Source organism: Lissotriton vulgaris, unplaced genomic scaffold, assembly GCF_964263255.1.
Source record: "Lissotriton vulgaris unplaced genomic scaffold, aLisVul1.2 SCAFFOLD_1038, whole genome shotgun sequence".
In the NCBI taxonomy this organism is placed as follows: domain Eukaryota; kingdom Metazoa; phylum Chordata; class Amphibia; order Caudata; family Salamandridae; genus Lissotriton; species Lissotriton vulgaris.
This window is the reverse complement of record NW_028244376.1, coordinates 599,108-614,130: the sequence shown is the minus strand read 5'-3', so window position 1 is coordinate 614,130 and position 15,023 is coordinate 599,108. Positions and strand designations below refer to the sequence as shown.

The 15,023-nt window shown below is 41.7% G+C and overlaps 1 protein-coding gene across 2 annotated transcripts in view; it reads right to left on the bottom strand.

The window, feature by feature from the left end:
- Positions 1-14,360, bottom strand: part of ITGB6 (integrin subunit beta 6) — a 181,966-nt gene extending 167,606 nt beyond the window's left edge. For both annotated transcript variants that reach the window (XM_086948806.1, XM_086948805.1), the window contains exons 1-3: positions 14,225-14,360; positions 14,014-14,090; positions 11,797-11,876 (exon numbers count right to left, since the gene is read on the bottom strand). In XM_086948806.1, the coding sequence (XP_086804932.1) occupies positions 11,797-11,876; positions 14,014-14,074 (141 nt within the window). In that variant the 5' untranslated portion in view covers positions 14,075-14,090; positions 14,225-14,360. The remainder of the gene's footprint in view (positions 1-11,796; positions 11,877-14,013; positions 14,091-14,224) is intronic.
- Positions 14,361-15,023: the final 663 nt, after the last annotated feature.

The following is a 15,023-nucleotide window of genomic DNA, read 5'->3' as shown; positions in this document are numbered from 1 at the left end:
AGTTAGTCTTGGTCACGCCCATAGGAAACAGTCCACCCTTTCATATTGGAAATACAAACACACAGGTTTCGGCCTTCTTAAGCCTGATCACTGAGATAAATGTGGGTCCTGTGACATAGTGGGTTACTAGCACCTGGGCATACAAACCACACTGCCTAACTCTCTGTGAAAAAGGTGGTGATGGATGGAATGCTTCAATCAGTCTCACTCACTATTAAATCCTCTGGGCGTCCTTGAAGTCTATCATTCGTATTTTCACTTTGATGCTACAAACGCTCATCATACATGCACATTTACTCTAGGTCTCGCCCCAAAAGGAACACTTCAGTCTGAAGTTACTGTTAGGCATCTCCGCATAGAAACACACACACTCCAACAGTAGTTGGCTAATAGGCACAATCATTAGCACAGTGTATTCAGGTTAAGCACTTCCACAATTGTTTCAGACAGCATTCATTCAGATGTAATGAAAATGCTCCACTGAAAGATTTGACAAAAAAGAATGTTTCACTTCATTGGTCACATGAATGTGAGAAAAGCTTTAAAAGAATTAAACAAACCATTGAAAATGCTACGGAAATGGCGTACATCAATCGTGAGCTTCATACAAAGGTTGTTGTTGATGATAGCCCTGCTGGGCACATCACAGCGGACACTTTGAATGCTCAAAGGCATATTGTGACATATGCAAGTAGAAGTTTGTCTCAAACCGAACGCGCTTACATCATAACCTGAAAAAGAAAGCTTAGCTATGGTATGGGCTTGTGAACATTTCCATGTCTTCCTCTATGGAAAGCCTTTTACGCCTTTACTGAATATATTAGGCAATCCAAAGGCCAAAATGCCTCCTCATGTTGACCGATGGAGACCACAGTAACAAGAGTACAATTACACCATTGTTCATCATCGAGGAAAGATCAGAACCCTGCTGATTACTTTTTCGAAGTACCTATACGAGGTTCAGGGTACTCCCTCCAAGACGGCTGAGAGCTATATCAATTTTATTGAAAAATCAAACACACAAGCTGCTATTTCATTAGCCCAGTTTATCACTGCCACGAGCAATGATAGTAACATGTTAAAGCTGTAGGACATAATTACACATTAGTCATGGAACCAACACCCTCAACCACTCATCAGTGATGGTGAATATCAAAAATAAAAAAATGTCAAGGAAGAACTCAGGAGGAGTTATCCTGAAAGAGTCAAGAATTTTGATTCTGGAGAGTCTGAGACAAAAAACAATTGAAGTGGCCCCTGAACTAAAGATATGCTCTGCCAGTAATGGGGTTAGTGTGATGTGTATGTGCGAAATATATCGCCTTATGGATGAGTACCCTCACTCACCCAAGGGCGACATGCTTCATCATTGGGCTACCTTCTAACATTGGAGCCAGAGGGACCCAGATGTGGGCTACAACTCGGTGTTTTAAGGCAGAAGGGATGCCACAAAGTGATTCCGGTGAGTGAGGGACAGAGTGCAGTGAAAAGTGCAAGAGGAGTTAAAACTATCTCAAGGGCTCAAATAATTGTATTCAGTAGTGTCCTTGGATGGGAATAAAAAAGTAGAGGAGGGGGGTTAAAGACAAATATACCCCCTCAAAGGTCAACAGGTTTCTGCCTTTCGTAGACTCCAAAAGATGTTCTTCGGCATTCATCAGGGCCAAAATATATGAACTAGTCACTCTGTAAGGATGTATACCACACTCATATATAATGCAATAAGATGGCTATACTGGCAGTTTCAAAAGTAAGCACCCAGGGTATGGGTCATTTATCTGCCATCTCCATCTGGGGACGGAGACAGATTTATACTCTCTATAGCCACAAGGTACCCTTCAGCCACTTCGGCTCACTGAACACAGTCCTCAGCCGAGTGTACTGTGAAGAAAGGGTCCTGGTGAGCGTCAAACAAATAAAGCACCCAAAAGATTGATTGAAGAGATTTAATTGCACATGTCTATCTATCTATATATTTTGTCAACATTTTTATTTTTTTATTTACCAGATGGGGAGATGTGTGTCTTGCGAATTAGAAATCTTGGAGCCCTTTTGGCTCCTGACACACCCTGTAGAACTGTGACCTAAGTGTTAGAGTGGAATGTAGTGAAGTCTGGTTTAGAATTTTGAGCTGCAGTTACATGCTGACAAATAAAGACGTGTAAGACTAAGCTCTGTGTGGGGCATAGTCATTGGTGGGTACACACGCTGGGGAGGACGCGACAACAGTGACCAAGGGACTCATGTCTGGGCATACCGCTGGTCACCTAGGGTGTTAAATTAATCACACAAAAAATGTGATGGGAGGGATGTCTACAAATAGCCTAACCATTAGCAATCTCACTGCGGCACTTGACCCAAGCTTCACCTGACTGAAGTTTCCGAACCAGGCTGAAAACAGTCTTGGCTTGCGTGTGCTCCAGTTTAAAGAGGACCTAAGTTGAGAGTTTGGGCAGGACTGTTTCTATTGCGCCACATCCAAGAATGATTTACATATTACTGTGTCTCATCTGAGGTGGGCCGGTGAGAAAAGGAACAATGGGTCCGAATGCTACTCCGGGCGATTGCCACTGGTGAGGCTTATTGCAAGCATTCCTCCCATCATGTTTTGTTTCTTTAAAGAAAATCAATCGCTTATCTGGTGCCAGGATGTACCTTTTAGTTTTGTCACCTTGAGGGCTACTCTAATATTATTTTTATTGAATAACTGACCAGCAAGTTAGGAAAAAGGCAAATAGCATCCACATCACAAAAAACGTTAAAAAACACTCCGGGGGATATTTACCAAGAATAGGCAGAGTGAGGCGTTAGCCGTCATGGCTTAACGTCTCACTCTGCCACTTCAGAAATGCAAGGCTGCACCATATTTACAAGATATAGTGCAGCCTTGTGACTTCCCCGGCGCTGACGCTAGGCTTAGCAGTGTAGCACCAACGCAGGCACCCCTGCACCATAGTACAAGGGTGTCTGCGTGCAGGGGAAGGTTGTTTATGTGTAGGAAGTTACCCCTTCCTGCACATACACAATCTGTAAATTACGTTTTGTCACTTCTATGTGTGCTTCTTAATGCAGCACACATGGAAGTTACAAAATTTTGTTTTTTTAAGGATTGTTTATGTGCAGGAAGGGGCACCTTTCTACACATAAACAATCCAGGGCATTTTGCTTTTTCCATGTGTGCTGCACACATGGAAAAAGCAAAAACGAGGAAAAATAAAGCATTTCTCCTCGTTTCGCCAAGTTAAGACCAGGTGTTCCCTGGTCTTAATTTTGGCACTGTCTCCTATTTACGCTGCCCTTGTAAATAGTGGGCAGCATAAAAATCAATGGGTATTGCGGTGGAATGCCCACCGCAACACCCACTGCCCACCTCTTATTTACATGGCAGCATTAAGCCACGTTAAGTGGCTTAACTCTGCCTTGTAAATAAGGCAAAGCCCCTAACGCCTCGGGAATGTCGCAAAAATTGACGCTCCCGTGGCAATAGGGGGTTGTACATGAGCCCCTCAGAGATGTAGTTAACTGCCTGCATATATAAAGTGCTTAACAATCAAATAAAACATGATTCATCATCTTTGAATCCTGGCACATGACCTAAACTTAAGATAAGATGTCAGAGTGTGCTAGTATCTGTATTTATTTATTTAGTTGTTTATTTATTATGCACACTATATACCAAAGCAATCTAGTTTCAAGCTGCAGGTGAGGGGACAAGAAAGGTTGGGGAGGGAACAGATTTGATGGAGATAAATGTAAGAGAGGAAAAGCAGACTGAATAAAAGGGTAACTAGTCATAATATCGAATTCAAAATATCGAGTGGACAAAATATCGAGGTTTGAATATCAAGTGAACAGGATATCGACCTGCAAAAATATAGTTGTTAAGCATATCGACATGAAGGTATGAAATGTCGTTTTTTATAATATCGAAGTTAGTAATATCGTTTGTAAAAACATCGTTGTTAATAACATCAAATTTATTTTGAGTCTTTTGTATGTTAGTATGTGTTAAAAGTATGTATTATTTTTGTAATGTATGTTTGAATTTTTTTAAAGTAATGAATTTTATGTTAATTAATTTTTGCATGATTTAATTCTGTAGCGGGTTGTGGGTTTATAGGGGAATAGAGTGGGAAGTAATTTAATTGAAATTAATTAATTAATTAATCATTTTCCATTTAATAATGTATATTTTTGATTCAGTTAATTACTGTATTATTAATTATGTATACATTGATTAATTACAATTAATAATTAATTGGTAATTATGTTAATTGTGTTAAATTATGTTTTATTAATTAGTAATTCATTAGATAATAATGATTAATAATTGATTTGTAAATATGTTAATTGTGTACTTTTTTAGGAGGGGGTTGAGGTTTGAATGGGGAGTAGGATGGGAAGTAGTTTAATTTTAATGTAATTTTTATTATTTTTTTATAATATTTATTAAAAGTTATATTATAGTGTTAATTGTGTGAATTAATTTACATTTTATGGTTATTAATTTTATTGTTAATTGTTATTAGTTCATTAATTATTTGTTAATTAATGATGAAAATGTATTATTATGTTACAATATTGTAGGTGACGTTTATAGGGGGAAATGGTGAGAGGTAAATTAATTTTGAAAAAATAATTAATTGTTAATTACTGTTAATTATATTACAGGAGTTGGTATACTAAATTAATCCCCTATGCTATCCAACACTTTCCCTACTGTTACACTTGGTGGAGCGGGAATATTAAATTATTCCCACTCGCTATCCAACACTTTCCCTACTGTTGCATTGCCTGGAGTGGTAATAGAAATTTTTACCCTACCGCTATCCAACACTTTCCCTACTATTCCACTCGCTGGAGAGGGAATAGTAATTTTTACCCTACCGCTATCCAAACCTTTTCCTACTGTTCCACTCTCTGGAGTGGGAATAGTAATTTTTACCCTCCCGCTATCCTACACTTTCTCTACTGTAACACTTGGTGGAGTGGGAATAGTACATTATTCCCACCCGCTATCCAACACTTTCCCTACTGTTGCACTAACTGGAGTGGGAATAGTAATTTTTACCCACCCGCTATCCAACACTTTCCCTACTGGTCCCCTTGCTGGAGTGTAAATAGTAATTTCTATCCACCTGCTATCCAACACTTTCCCTACTGTACCACTCGCTGGAGTGGGAATAGTAATTGTATCCCCTACGCTATGCAACGTTTTCAGTATTGTTATATTTAATGTAGTGTAAAATATTATTATTTTTTTATTATTTATTTTAATGTTTTAACTTAATATATATAATGTATCTTTATAGTTATATTATAGGTTTATTTATATATATGTAATTATATTTTACGTTATGTTCTTAACATTTTATAATTAAAAATAATTATTTTTTAATATTATTAAGTTAATATATATTAAAAAAATTAAAAATGCACGTTTTTTACATTACATTTATTATTTATTAATGTTAAGCTTTTAAAATTATTTTTAAGTATGTTTTACTTAATTATATTTATTATTTAATTAATTATATATTACTTTTAAGACATTTAAAAAGCCGATATTTTAGCAAACTATATTATTAACAAAGATATTTAGGATTCAATATTTTTGTACTTACCTGTTTGTAGATAGGAAGTCGATAATCTGTCACTCAATATGTTTACCTCGATATTGTGGCAGCTCGATAGTCTTCTCCTCGTTATTCTGGCAGTGATCCGAATAAAAGATGGCTAGGCTTAATTTCTAAGTTGTTTGATGGAGTTCAGGGTTCAATAGAAGGAAGAGAGAAAATATCAAACGAATTTGAGTGCATTAGGCATTAGAAATGTTACTGTTCATTACGGGCTTTTGTATCTTGGCTTTGAATGTCTTTGCGGGTGAGCTGTCTTTGAATGAAGGAGGGTGTGTGCCCCACAGTTCTGTGCCCGATGTGGTGAGTTGTATCTCTTCTCGACTTTTTCTCCTTCATTTGGTGTATTTATGGTGTGGGGCGTTCTAGGTGAGGCAGGGGGTTGCTGTTTTTGATGGTCAGTCACTTAAATGGTAGGAAGATTAGGACTCCTGTTGTTTCAGGCCAAAGATGATGCTTATGGCCCTATTTTGAACCATTTGTCAATGGTTTCACAAAATAATTAAGGACATCTGGTTGGCAGTGGAGTAGTCAGGATAATGCTACAGCTTAAATGAGTAGAATCTCTTGAACTGTGCCAAACATGAACATGATTTTGGAGTTCTTGTAGAGAAGATGATGTGTGCTTTTAGTCTTGTGGGTAAATGATATATCTGAGCCAAAGATCACTCCCTGGTTGTGTGCTGTCTTGACAGGCGCACAAGAAGCCTGGAAGGGTTTCCGAATTATAAATATAAAAACAAAGGGCATTTTAAGCCCTATTTGAGAGAAACTAAGACAGCGCGGTGCCGCAAGTAATTTTGCTGTGCTGCGTTAGTTTCCGGGCATAGGGATGCAACATATTTACAAAAATATGTAACATCTATGTGCTTTTACTTGCGCTGGCACACAAACTGCTGCCATGCGCTGGCGCAGGCACCCTTGTACCATGGTGCAAGGATGCCTGCGTTATGGAGAGTGTTTTTGTGCAGGAAGGCGCACCTTCTTGCGTAAAAACAATCAATTGAGGTGATTTCCTCTTCCAATGTGTGCTGAAGAATGCAGCATGCATTGAAAGAGGAAAAAAGGAAAGAGGGATATGAAAACATTTCTCCTCGTTATGCCTCGCTACGCTACCCCTTGGAGTGGTGTAGCATTCTGACGCATTTCCAGGTTTACTATTGCTGGTAAATCTGCAAATGCATCAGTGGACATGGGTGTTGCGTGGGAACACCTATGGCAACACCCATGTCACACCCCTAACACGCAAAGTGGTGAGTGAAAAGGGGCAATATTTACAAGCACAGGTAACGTAAAGCCATGCAGGGTGGCTTTGCATGTGCCTGTAAATATCACACAGCAGGTTGCGCCACCGGTGTGTCATGCAACGTGACGCATCGGCGGCGCAAGGGGCTTGTAAAGAAAACCCATTGTGTTCATCAAAGTTTCTGTGGCTGTAATGCCAGGGTCAGTGGCTGACGTGTCAGGGTGATCTTCATGGAGGTTGATTCATCTTTTAGTGTCTTCAGCATACATTTGGAAGTTTAACCCGAAAGAGAAAATTACATAGTCTCACGTGTAGAAATGCGTCTCATTTCAGTCTCATTTCAGTAGCTAATACCAGTTGCAGATATTTAGCCAAACACCTAATTCTTTAAAAATATATATATTTTATTTCCATGATGAGTTAATATTTAAGGAAAGGAATTAGCAAAATCAACGAATTGGATCAGGTTTTAATTAACTGTATTGGTGTGGCTTCACCAAAGACTAAATCACTAAGGGGCCCATTAGTATGGTGGGCGGATTGCCACCGCCCAACCGGCGGTGGCGATCCACCTGCCAAAACACCCTGCCGGATGGCCTTTTACCCCCGCCACATTAGCATAATGGGGGGTACAGCGGCGGACAGAAAGACCGTCCGCCGCTTTTCCGCCGGTAGGCAATCGTCACGATTGCCTACCGAGCGGAAAAGGCCTATAATATGGTGGTGATGCCTTGCAGGCACCGCCATCCATATTAGGATGTGGGCAGGGTTATGCCTTTCCATGGCGGAGACACCGCCATGGAAAGGCATGCAGGAATCTCTTTGGGGGATGGTTGTGGGCCCCGGGGGGTCTGCACTTGGGGGGTACCCCTCAGTCTTAAGACTTGAAGCTGCCATAGCATACAAAATGTGCCATAATACAGATCTTGCTCAATCGATGGGTTTGCAATTAGCTTTAATAAGGATGATTACAATCACTCTGGTACAGTTGTGGCTAATTATAAAAATAACTAAACCAGTCTAAGGAATTTAGCACAACACGATTCTATTCCAAAAAAGTAAGTTACGATGATCACTAACTTTAGACATAAATTGCATAATTTTAGGAGCGCCACTAGATAATTTTGGTGCAAACTTTCTATTGAGGCCTTCATTACGAGTTCGTGGAAACTCTGCAGGTTGATATCAGGGCCAAAATTAACAATTCCTGATGGTATCTCCCAGTGAGATAACAGGAGTCACAAGTGAAAGTCCCCAAAATGGGACATAACCTGCTGTACCTGGAGTGATTGGGTCCTTTTGTACAAATTTCCCGCCAATTCAGATGTCTTTCACCTGCTCTGAGTGGGTGATAAACACCTTAGGGGGTGGTGGGGGATAGAGGCACGGGGTGGGCGGTAGGGAGGACGTCTGGGGAGGGAGGTGGATGTTGGTTCCCTGAGGGAGCACAGTATGCTCTCCATTGGTGCTTGAGGGGGCAGGCGAGGGTCAGGCTGATCCTGTGCCTTTTGGCCCCTGCTTCACCTTTTCGAGGTGCCAAACTGCAACTGTTTAACCATTCAGTTGGTTTTGGACCCAGAAAACTCAGGTCTTGAAACTCTGGACCATTCCTTCCGTGGATGCTGCTCCTGGCAACTGAAAATGGCGGCCTGCATGCTTCCGTTATAGGTGAAGCCAAATTAAGTCTACACTACTTATAAAATTTCAATAAGGCATTGCCCACCATTATATTTGGTTTTCTTTAGCCGTCAATCAGTCTTTATTGACAATTTATTATCAAATACCCTCCCTAGACATCGTTTTTTCTATGTACCAATCATCTGTCCCTGAAATAGCAACTTCCTTTGTATACATTCGCACCAAAAATCCTAGAATGAGCCTTTATCGAACTAATGTTTATACAACTAACTTTCTCAACGCCAGTAAGAACAGCATTGCCTCGCTGAAGGCCCAGCAGTGAAATGTGATCGCAAGTTAGAATACTATGCATGCAATCAAATGTGGCTACATTCAGGATGTTTTTGTTACATGAGGCTGGCAAAGCTGTCTCTGGCCAGACCTAAAAAGGAAAGCCCCTCAACCTGGATTCGGTCTCATTATTCCATTACACAGGCCATCTGACCCTAAATATCCAGGTGGGTCTGATTTGCAAATGATGTCCACTGTGTGGGAACTGGCATTGGCCACGCAGACTGAACCATGCAGACTCCTTTACCACTCATGCCTTTACTACGTTTCTGTGTAAAGGCGGTAAAGACATATGCGCGGTAAAGGCGGTCAGCGCTCTAGACTCTGAGTAAAGGGCTGGGGGTGGGAGGTGTTGAAGAGAGGGACTACACCACTGTGTAGAGTAATTCACTATCCTTACCAAGGATTTAGTGTAATTCCCCATACACTAAGAACAGGCTCCATTTTCATTTACCCTATAAGAATCCGAAAAAGCCGCCAATCATTGTAAAGATTACTTGAGATGTTACTTCAAGTTATAGGCACATATTCAAAGCTGAGCTGCCCTAAACAACTGCTACACCCACAGCACCAGAAGGAAGAGCCTACACATGTAGTGTAGAGTGGTTTGAGGTATTTTTGAGGTTTTTATTAATTTAGCACAGTTACTTAAAACCATTGCTATAAAAGACAGCATTAGCACATATATAAAAATCAGCGTAGTGTAGAGTGAATAAAGTATAACTCACTCACTCTCTTGTATGATAGTATTAGAAATAGAATGGTCTTATCTAATCAGAACTCACTCTTTTCTTGTCTTTCCTTGCCTGTTGATGGGTGAGAGGTTGCGATTGGATAGATGGGAACAGTTGGGATGGTGTTGCTTGGATCTTCTTGGCCTGTCGGTGTGGTGGATGGTTTTACTATGCCACTTAATTTTGATTTGCATTTGCACACTGACTTTCTCTTGAACCTTGCTGTGGTGGTATCATTGATATAATTTTGTATTTTAAGGAAGATTTTTTTTAAAACTCTCATAACCCTAATTCAGCTAAGGCAGAGGGAGAATGAATGCCATACATCATAATATACCTTGCAAATATATTGACAAGCGCTCAGTGTTTATATTCCATAATTTCCTAATTGCACATTTGTTTGACAATCATGCCCCACGTTAAACGTGCATGGCTAATTCACTGTTGCAACAGCCCTGGTGTTGCAGCTCGAGAAAAGCTCTCAGGATGTCTCAGCGAGCTGAAGGTTTGCTGCTGACAAATGTGGTGCTCTGAAGGTGATGAGTTAAGATCCCAGGAAGGCTGACTCAGCTTTCAGACCTTGCGAGGTCAGTATATGGAATGCCAGTACACTGGGTAATAATAACACCTGGTATTTTACAGCACATATAAACAAGCATTGGCGAAGACTATGAGAGCTCTTGGCTTTTTCAATATTTTTTTGTCATATTTTACTACAGCACTTAGGCTATGCAGCAAGGCTGACAGTAAAATAAAAATGTATGAGGCAGCCAGCACTGGCCACTTCAGAGCACTTTTTTTCTTATTGCTTGCAGGAGGAAATGTGGGGTACGGAGGCAAACCCGAGGAAGGGATGAAGTGGTGGGGGGGGGGGAGGGGCAACACAGACAATAGCATATGTGTGAAAGAAGTGTTAAGAAGCAGCCAGTGTGTCAAAGTGTTTTATTTTGTATTGCAGGCTGGGGGAAATGGAGAAGAGTAGGAGGCTACAGGTAGGGAGGGAAGGCAGCAGGGGAACAACACAGAGGGTGGAGAAGTACACGAGGGAGACAGCTGAAAAACATGTACTCTCGTAGAGTGTTTAAAAACAGAGAATGTAGTAGCACCTAAACAAATGAGCAGTGGCAGGCCACAAGTAACGCGTTAATGCTACATGGGAAGGACAAACACACGAAGACGAAAAAAGCCTGCGGGAGCTGACCAAAGAGAAGCAAGCAAATGAGAGTGACAAGGAAGGCTGACCAATGGTAAGCAATGGGTTGCCTCTAAGCCTACTATTAGAAATCAAAATATCTCGAAATCAACAGCGCATGCACTGCACTTATTATTATGTGCAGGACTTGAGTTGACGCAATGGCTGCATTCCATTGTTTGTTGAGTTGACGCTATGGCTGCATTCCATTGTTTGTTGAGTTGACTCTATGGCTACATTCCCATTCCATTGTTTGTTGAGTTGATGCTAGGGCTACATTCCATTGTTTGTTGAGTTGACGCTATGGCTACATTGTACGCATGTTAGTCTTGCCGGCCAACAATTCTGGATGTACAGATCGGCTTTTAGTTGCTCTGTGGCTTGTCCGATGGATGTGCTGAGAAGAGAGTGAGGATGATGGATACTTGCTTCTGGTAAATCTCTGTGGGTTAAACCATTTCTGGCTAGAGGAGGTATTTTTGTAAAGAAAGCATTTTCATTTTTACCCAATAAAACTTTGTGTTCATGCTACACCAAAAAATGGAGACGAGGCTGAATATAACCGCTCTCTACTAAACAGCGGAGCAAAAAAGGCGATGGGTAACTTCATTTTGCATGTGCCTCCATGACAGGTTGGGGGGTGCTGGGGATCCATGGTGTCAGCATCACCTGTTCCACTGAAGGTGTAACATTGGACTTGTATTGTGCATTAGAGTGAAATGCTGAGCACGAGGCTGACCCAACCATGTCACTAGATGGATTAAGCACCCCTTACAATGCCATTTTCAACAAGAAGTTTTTCATATCTTCTTGAAAATGTACTGGAAGGCTGGAGCCACGCACCTCTGAATCAGACACATATTTCTCACACTTAGCCAGACAGCACGTCATAGAATTTTTTATTTGTTTGCCCCGGTCAATGGCAATGCACTTTGTTAATGAAATACATTGAGTCATCCTTTCATATGGCAAGTAAGGGCATTCCATTTGTAATATGTAAATGAAGAACACTGTAATTACCTCTTGAGAACACCAGGCACAGTGTGGTCCAAAAAGCAAGCACTCTTCACATGTCACTGCACTCCCCAAGGCACAACTTCCTGTAGTGAAAAAAACAGCCTGTGTAAGGGCCTGGCATCGCAAGCAAACACTGCAGACATGATTCACCGGCTGCCAGTGCTTACAATCAGCAGGTACTCACAGGTAGTGAGTGCCAGCACTTCTACTCGTTGAAATTGAGAGTACCTGCACTTAGCATGGAAGCAATACTTTCAATAGGAGAGTACCTCCAACTCTCTCGGGCAGACAGGCACTCTGGGGTAGTGAGTACATACACTTTTAGATTTCCATTTCAAGCACTGCCGGCTCCCAACATTCTACCTGTCCAAGATGTGCGTACAATGAGGCAACTATGTGCGCCAGGTTCCATCCACAAAGGTTTTGCTGTGAGTAGGGTTGACTTACTCTTAGAGTACGGCTGGCTGGCTACTAAATTCCAGGAGTAAGCCCATACTGCTCTTTTCCTATTTGTAAAGTGCAAACATATCACCTCCATAGGGTTTCAAAGGGCTGGGGGCCGTCGGGGAGATTAAGCAGCTACTGCCTAGAGTCACATGATACTGAGCTGATATGCCACCGGTGATCGAACCGTGAGCCCTGCGCTCCAGAGTCAGCCGCTCTGGCCTCCGCGCCACACCTCCGACTTACTACTGGAATTTAGTACTAAGTCAGCAGTACTCCAAATGCAAGTCACAGCAAAATATTTGAGAATTGGGCGCATAGAGTTTTGCACTACCTCAGATGTCACCAGGCCAACTTTTCTGTGTATTTAGAGTTGCCCTATGTACCACTGTTATGACTATATACGACCACTATGACTGCCACTACTATGATCACACAGTACCACCCATCAATTCTTTATGTAGAGTGTTTTCGTTCAAAATGCTATATGCTTCTTGCAGCAACAATTGCAAAAGTGCAATAGATCGCCTAGGATAATAATAATTCTATGTACAGAATGTGAATGAATTTGGAGAAAAAGATAAACAAAACTTTAGTATTACTTCATGAAGGTGGGCAGTAGCAGCCATCGCTCTTTTAAATATTGGATGAAAATGTGTCGTGAGACAGTGAAACATTCAGAGAAATGCTTAGGAGAGTAAAATTATATTGATTTTAACTCCATTCATCTGCATTAAAGGTGGATAAACAGATTTATGTTTTAGGGTAGAAGACACCAAACTGTGAACATTTTCGATGTTCCAGGTAGGACCAGCCTCTCTCTAATTTCGTCTTTCAGACTGTCGGAGAATGGTGTGTAGAGGTGTCACTCAGGGGCTGATCTGCACAGGGGAGGTGCTGCCTGCACAGTGACCCGGCCTGTCCGGCTCAGGCACGTCTGCAGAAAGAAACGTCCCGGGGGCACCGCTTTTATCCGTTTTTTCTGCATCACGAATCCACATATGCAGTGCTTGAAATGCGAAAATAGAAGTGCAGCTACCCTACACCAGAGCACCTACGTGCTTTGGAGAAGTACCAGTAGTCTCCAATTAAAAGTGCTACACCTTTTTTCTGAGAAGTGCAGGTATTCTCCTCCCAAAATACAGAAGTGCAGATACTCAGTATCGGCCAATTTAAAAACGCTGCGCATATTCCGGGCTATGTTCTGCATGTACTGAAAAACCGGTTTATTTGCATTATTTGTTTACAGCAGTGCAAAACATTTCGGATACAGGCAACAATACAGTCTGTGTTATGTTTTCTTACAGGCTCGGACGGGTAAAGGAGAAACATAAAGCGATAGAACGAATTCCCCAGGGGTTGGAAAATGTTACAATACATTCTAAAGAAAGGGGCTTATGCTAGTCTAAATGGCTCGGCTACTGGTAGATTCCGAAACAATCCTATCCCCCCACACCACCCCATTTTAAGCAAATGGTTGGGGCCGCGTCAGATATTGCTAGATTTAATTCACTCTAAAGATATCCGACCCAGTTAGCTATCATTGCCTCCGAGTTTTGCATGAGGCTTGAGGCCACTCCACCTGCCCACAAACAGCTCGTGGCTGAAACAAATGCAGTAGCTAACAAGTTATGTGTTGCTAGGCGAAAAAGGCCTGAAAAAATCCGTGGCATTTTTCTGTCTAAGCCCGGGAAAAGAATTCAAGTCGCTGCAGAAGAAAACAAAAGTTCAAGTCGTTTTCGGAAGGCATGCACGCCTTGCTGACTCTTTTCATACCTTGTACATGGCAACTCCTTTGGATAAACAGGAAAAACAGGCACAGCAATGCAATCCCCATTCGCTTTCAGTACTGGCTATATAAAGAGAAGAAAAAACACTCGAATTAGTTACACCACAAATAAGGTCGACATTTCCACAAACATCACACTCCACATCACGTTTGTCGTTCCATTGGAAGAAATGTATACGTTAAGGCGCAAATACTTACATCTGCCTGAAGAGAAACTCCAGGTGTTGCAGAGACCATAAACAAACGCAAACAAAAGCTACCTGCTTAGATAAAGCAGGGACGACTGCATGGAAACAGCGTCTACAGGGGCAAGGAACAGCACTGCGGCTTACTCACTTCCTTGTTTTCCTTATAAGGAACAGTGCAGGTAAAAGAGCCCTGCGAAGGTGGGGAAATCATTCAGGTAGGCACACTTTCTGCTTTAAAAAAATACGTCTCGGGGTCCTAGCGCTGCCGGTATGTGGCGCGCGCTCAATCACTGTAACTCGAGACAGAAAGTCTTCCTCCTCGGGCGACCTGTCATGATCCGGTGTCTGCTCATATCAGAGGCGGACTTCTCACAGACTTCATTTCCAGGCAGAACACACTATTCTTTCCGCGCACATACCTGCGGAAAGGTGCAAATCCCGCGCATTTCAGTTTTTTCTTTTCTTGTCGAAGGCCAGTCAAACCAAATCATCCCTGTAAAATAAACAAAAGCTTTAGATTAGACGAGTTTGGCAGGTGTCGACAAGTCACCGAAAACGACAACACTACTGGAAGAAACGTTTTGGGATGTAAAGAAGCGATAACAACAGATACGGGGTTCACAGTACCAGTTGTAAGAACGTGTACTTATTTTTGAAACAATTTCAGATGTGCCGCCCCGATAGCAACAGTAATTCGAATTTGTAGCACTTCCACTATAGCGTTTTTTCACTACAGGCAATTATGAATGCGGAATGGACTATGCTACTTATGTGAACGCCCCCCCCCCCCCCCCCCAGAGTGATATGAG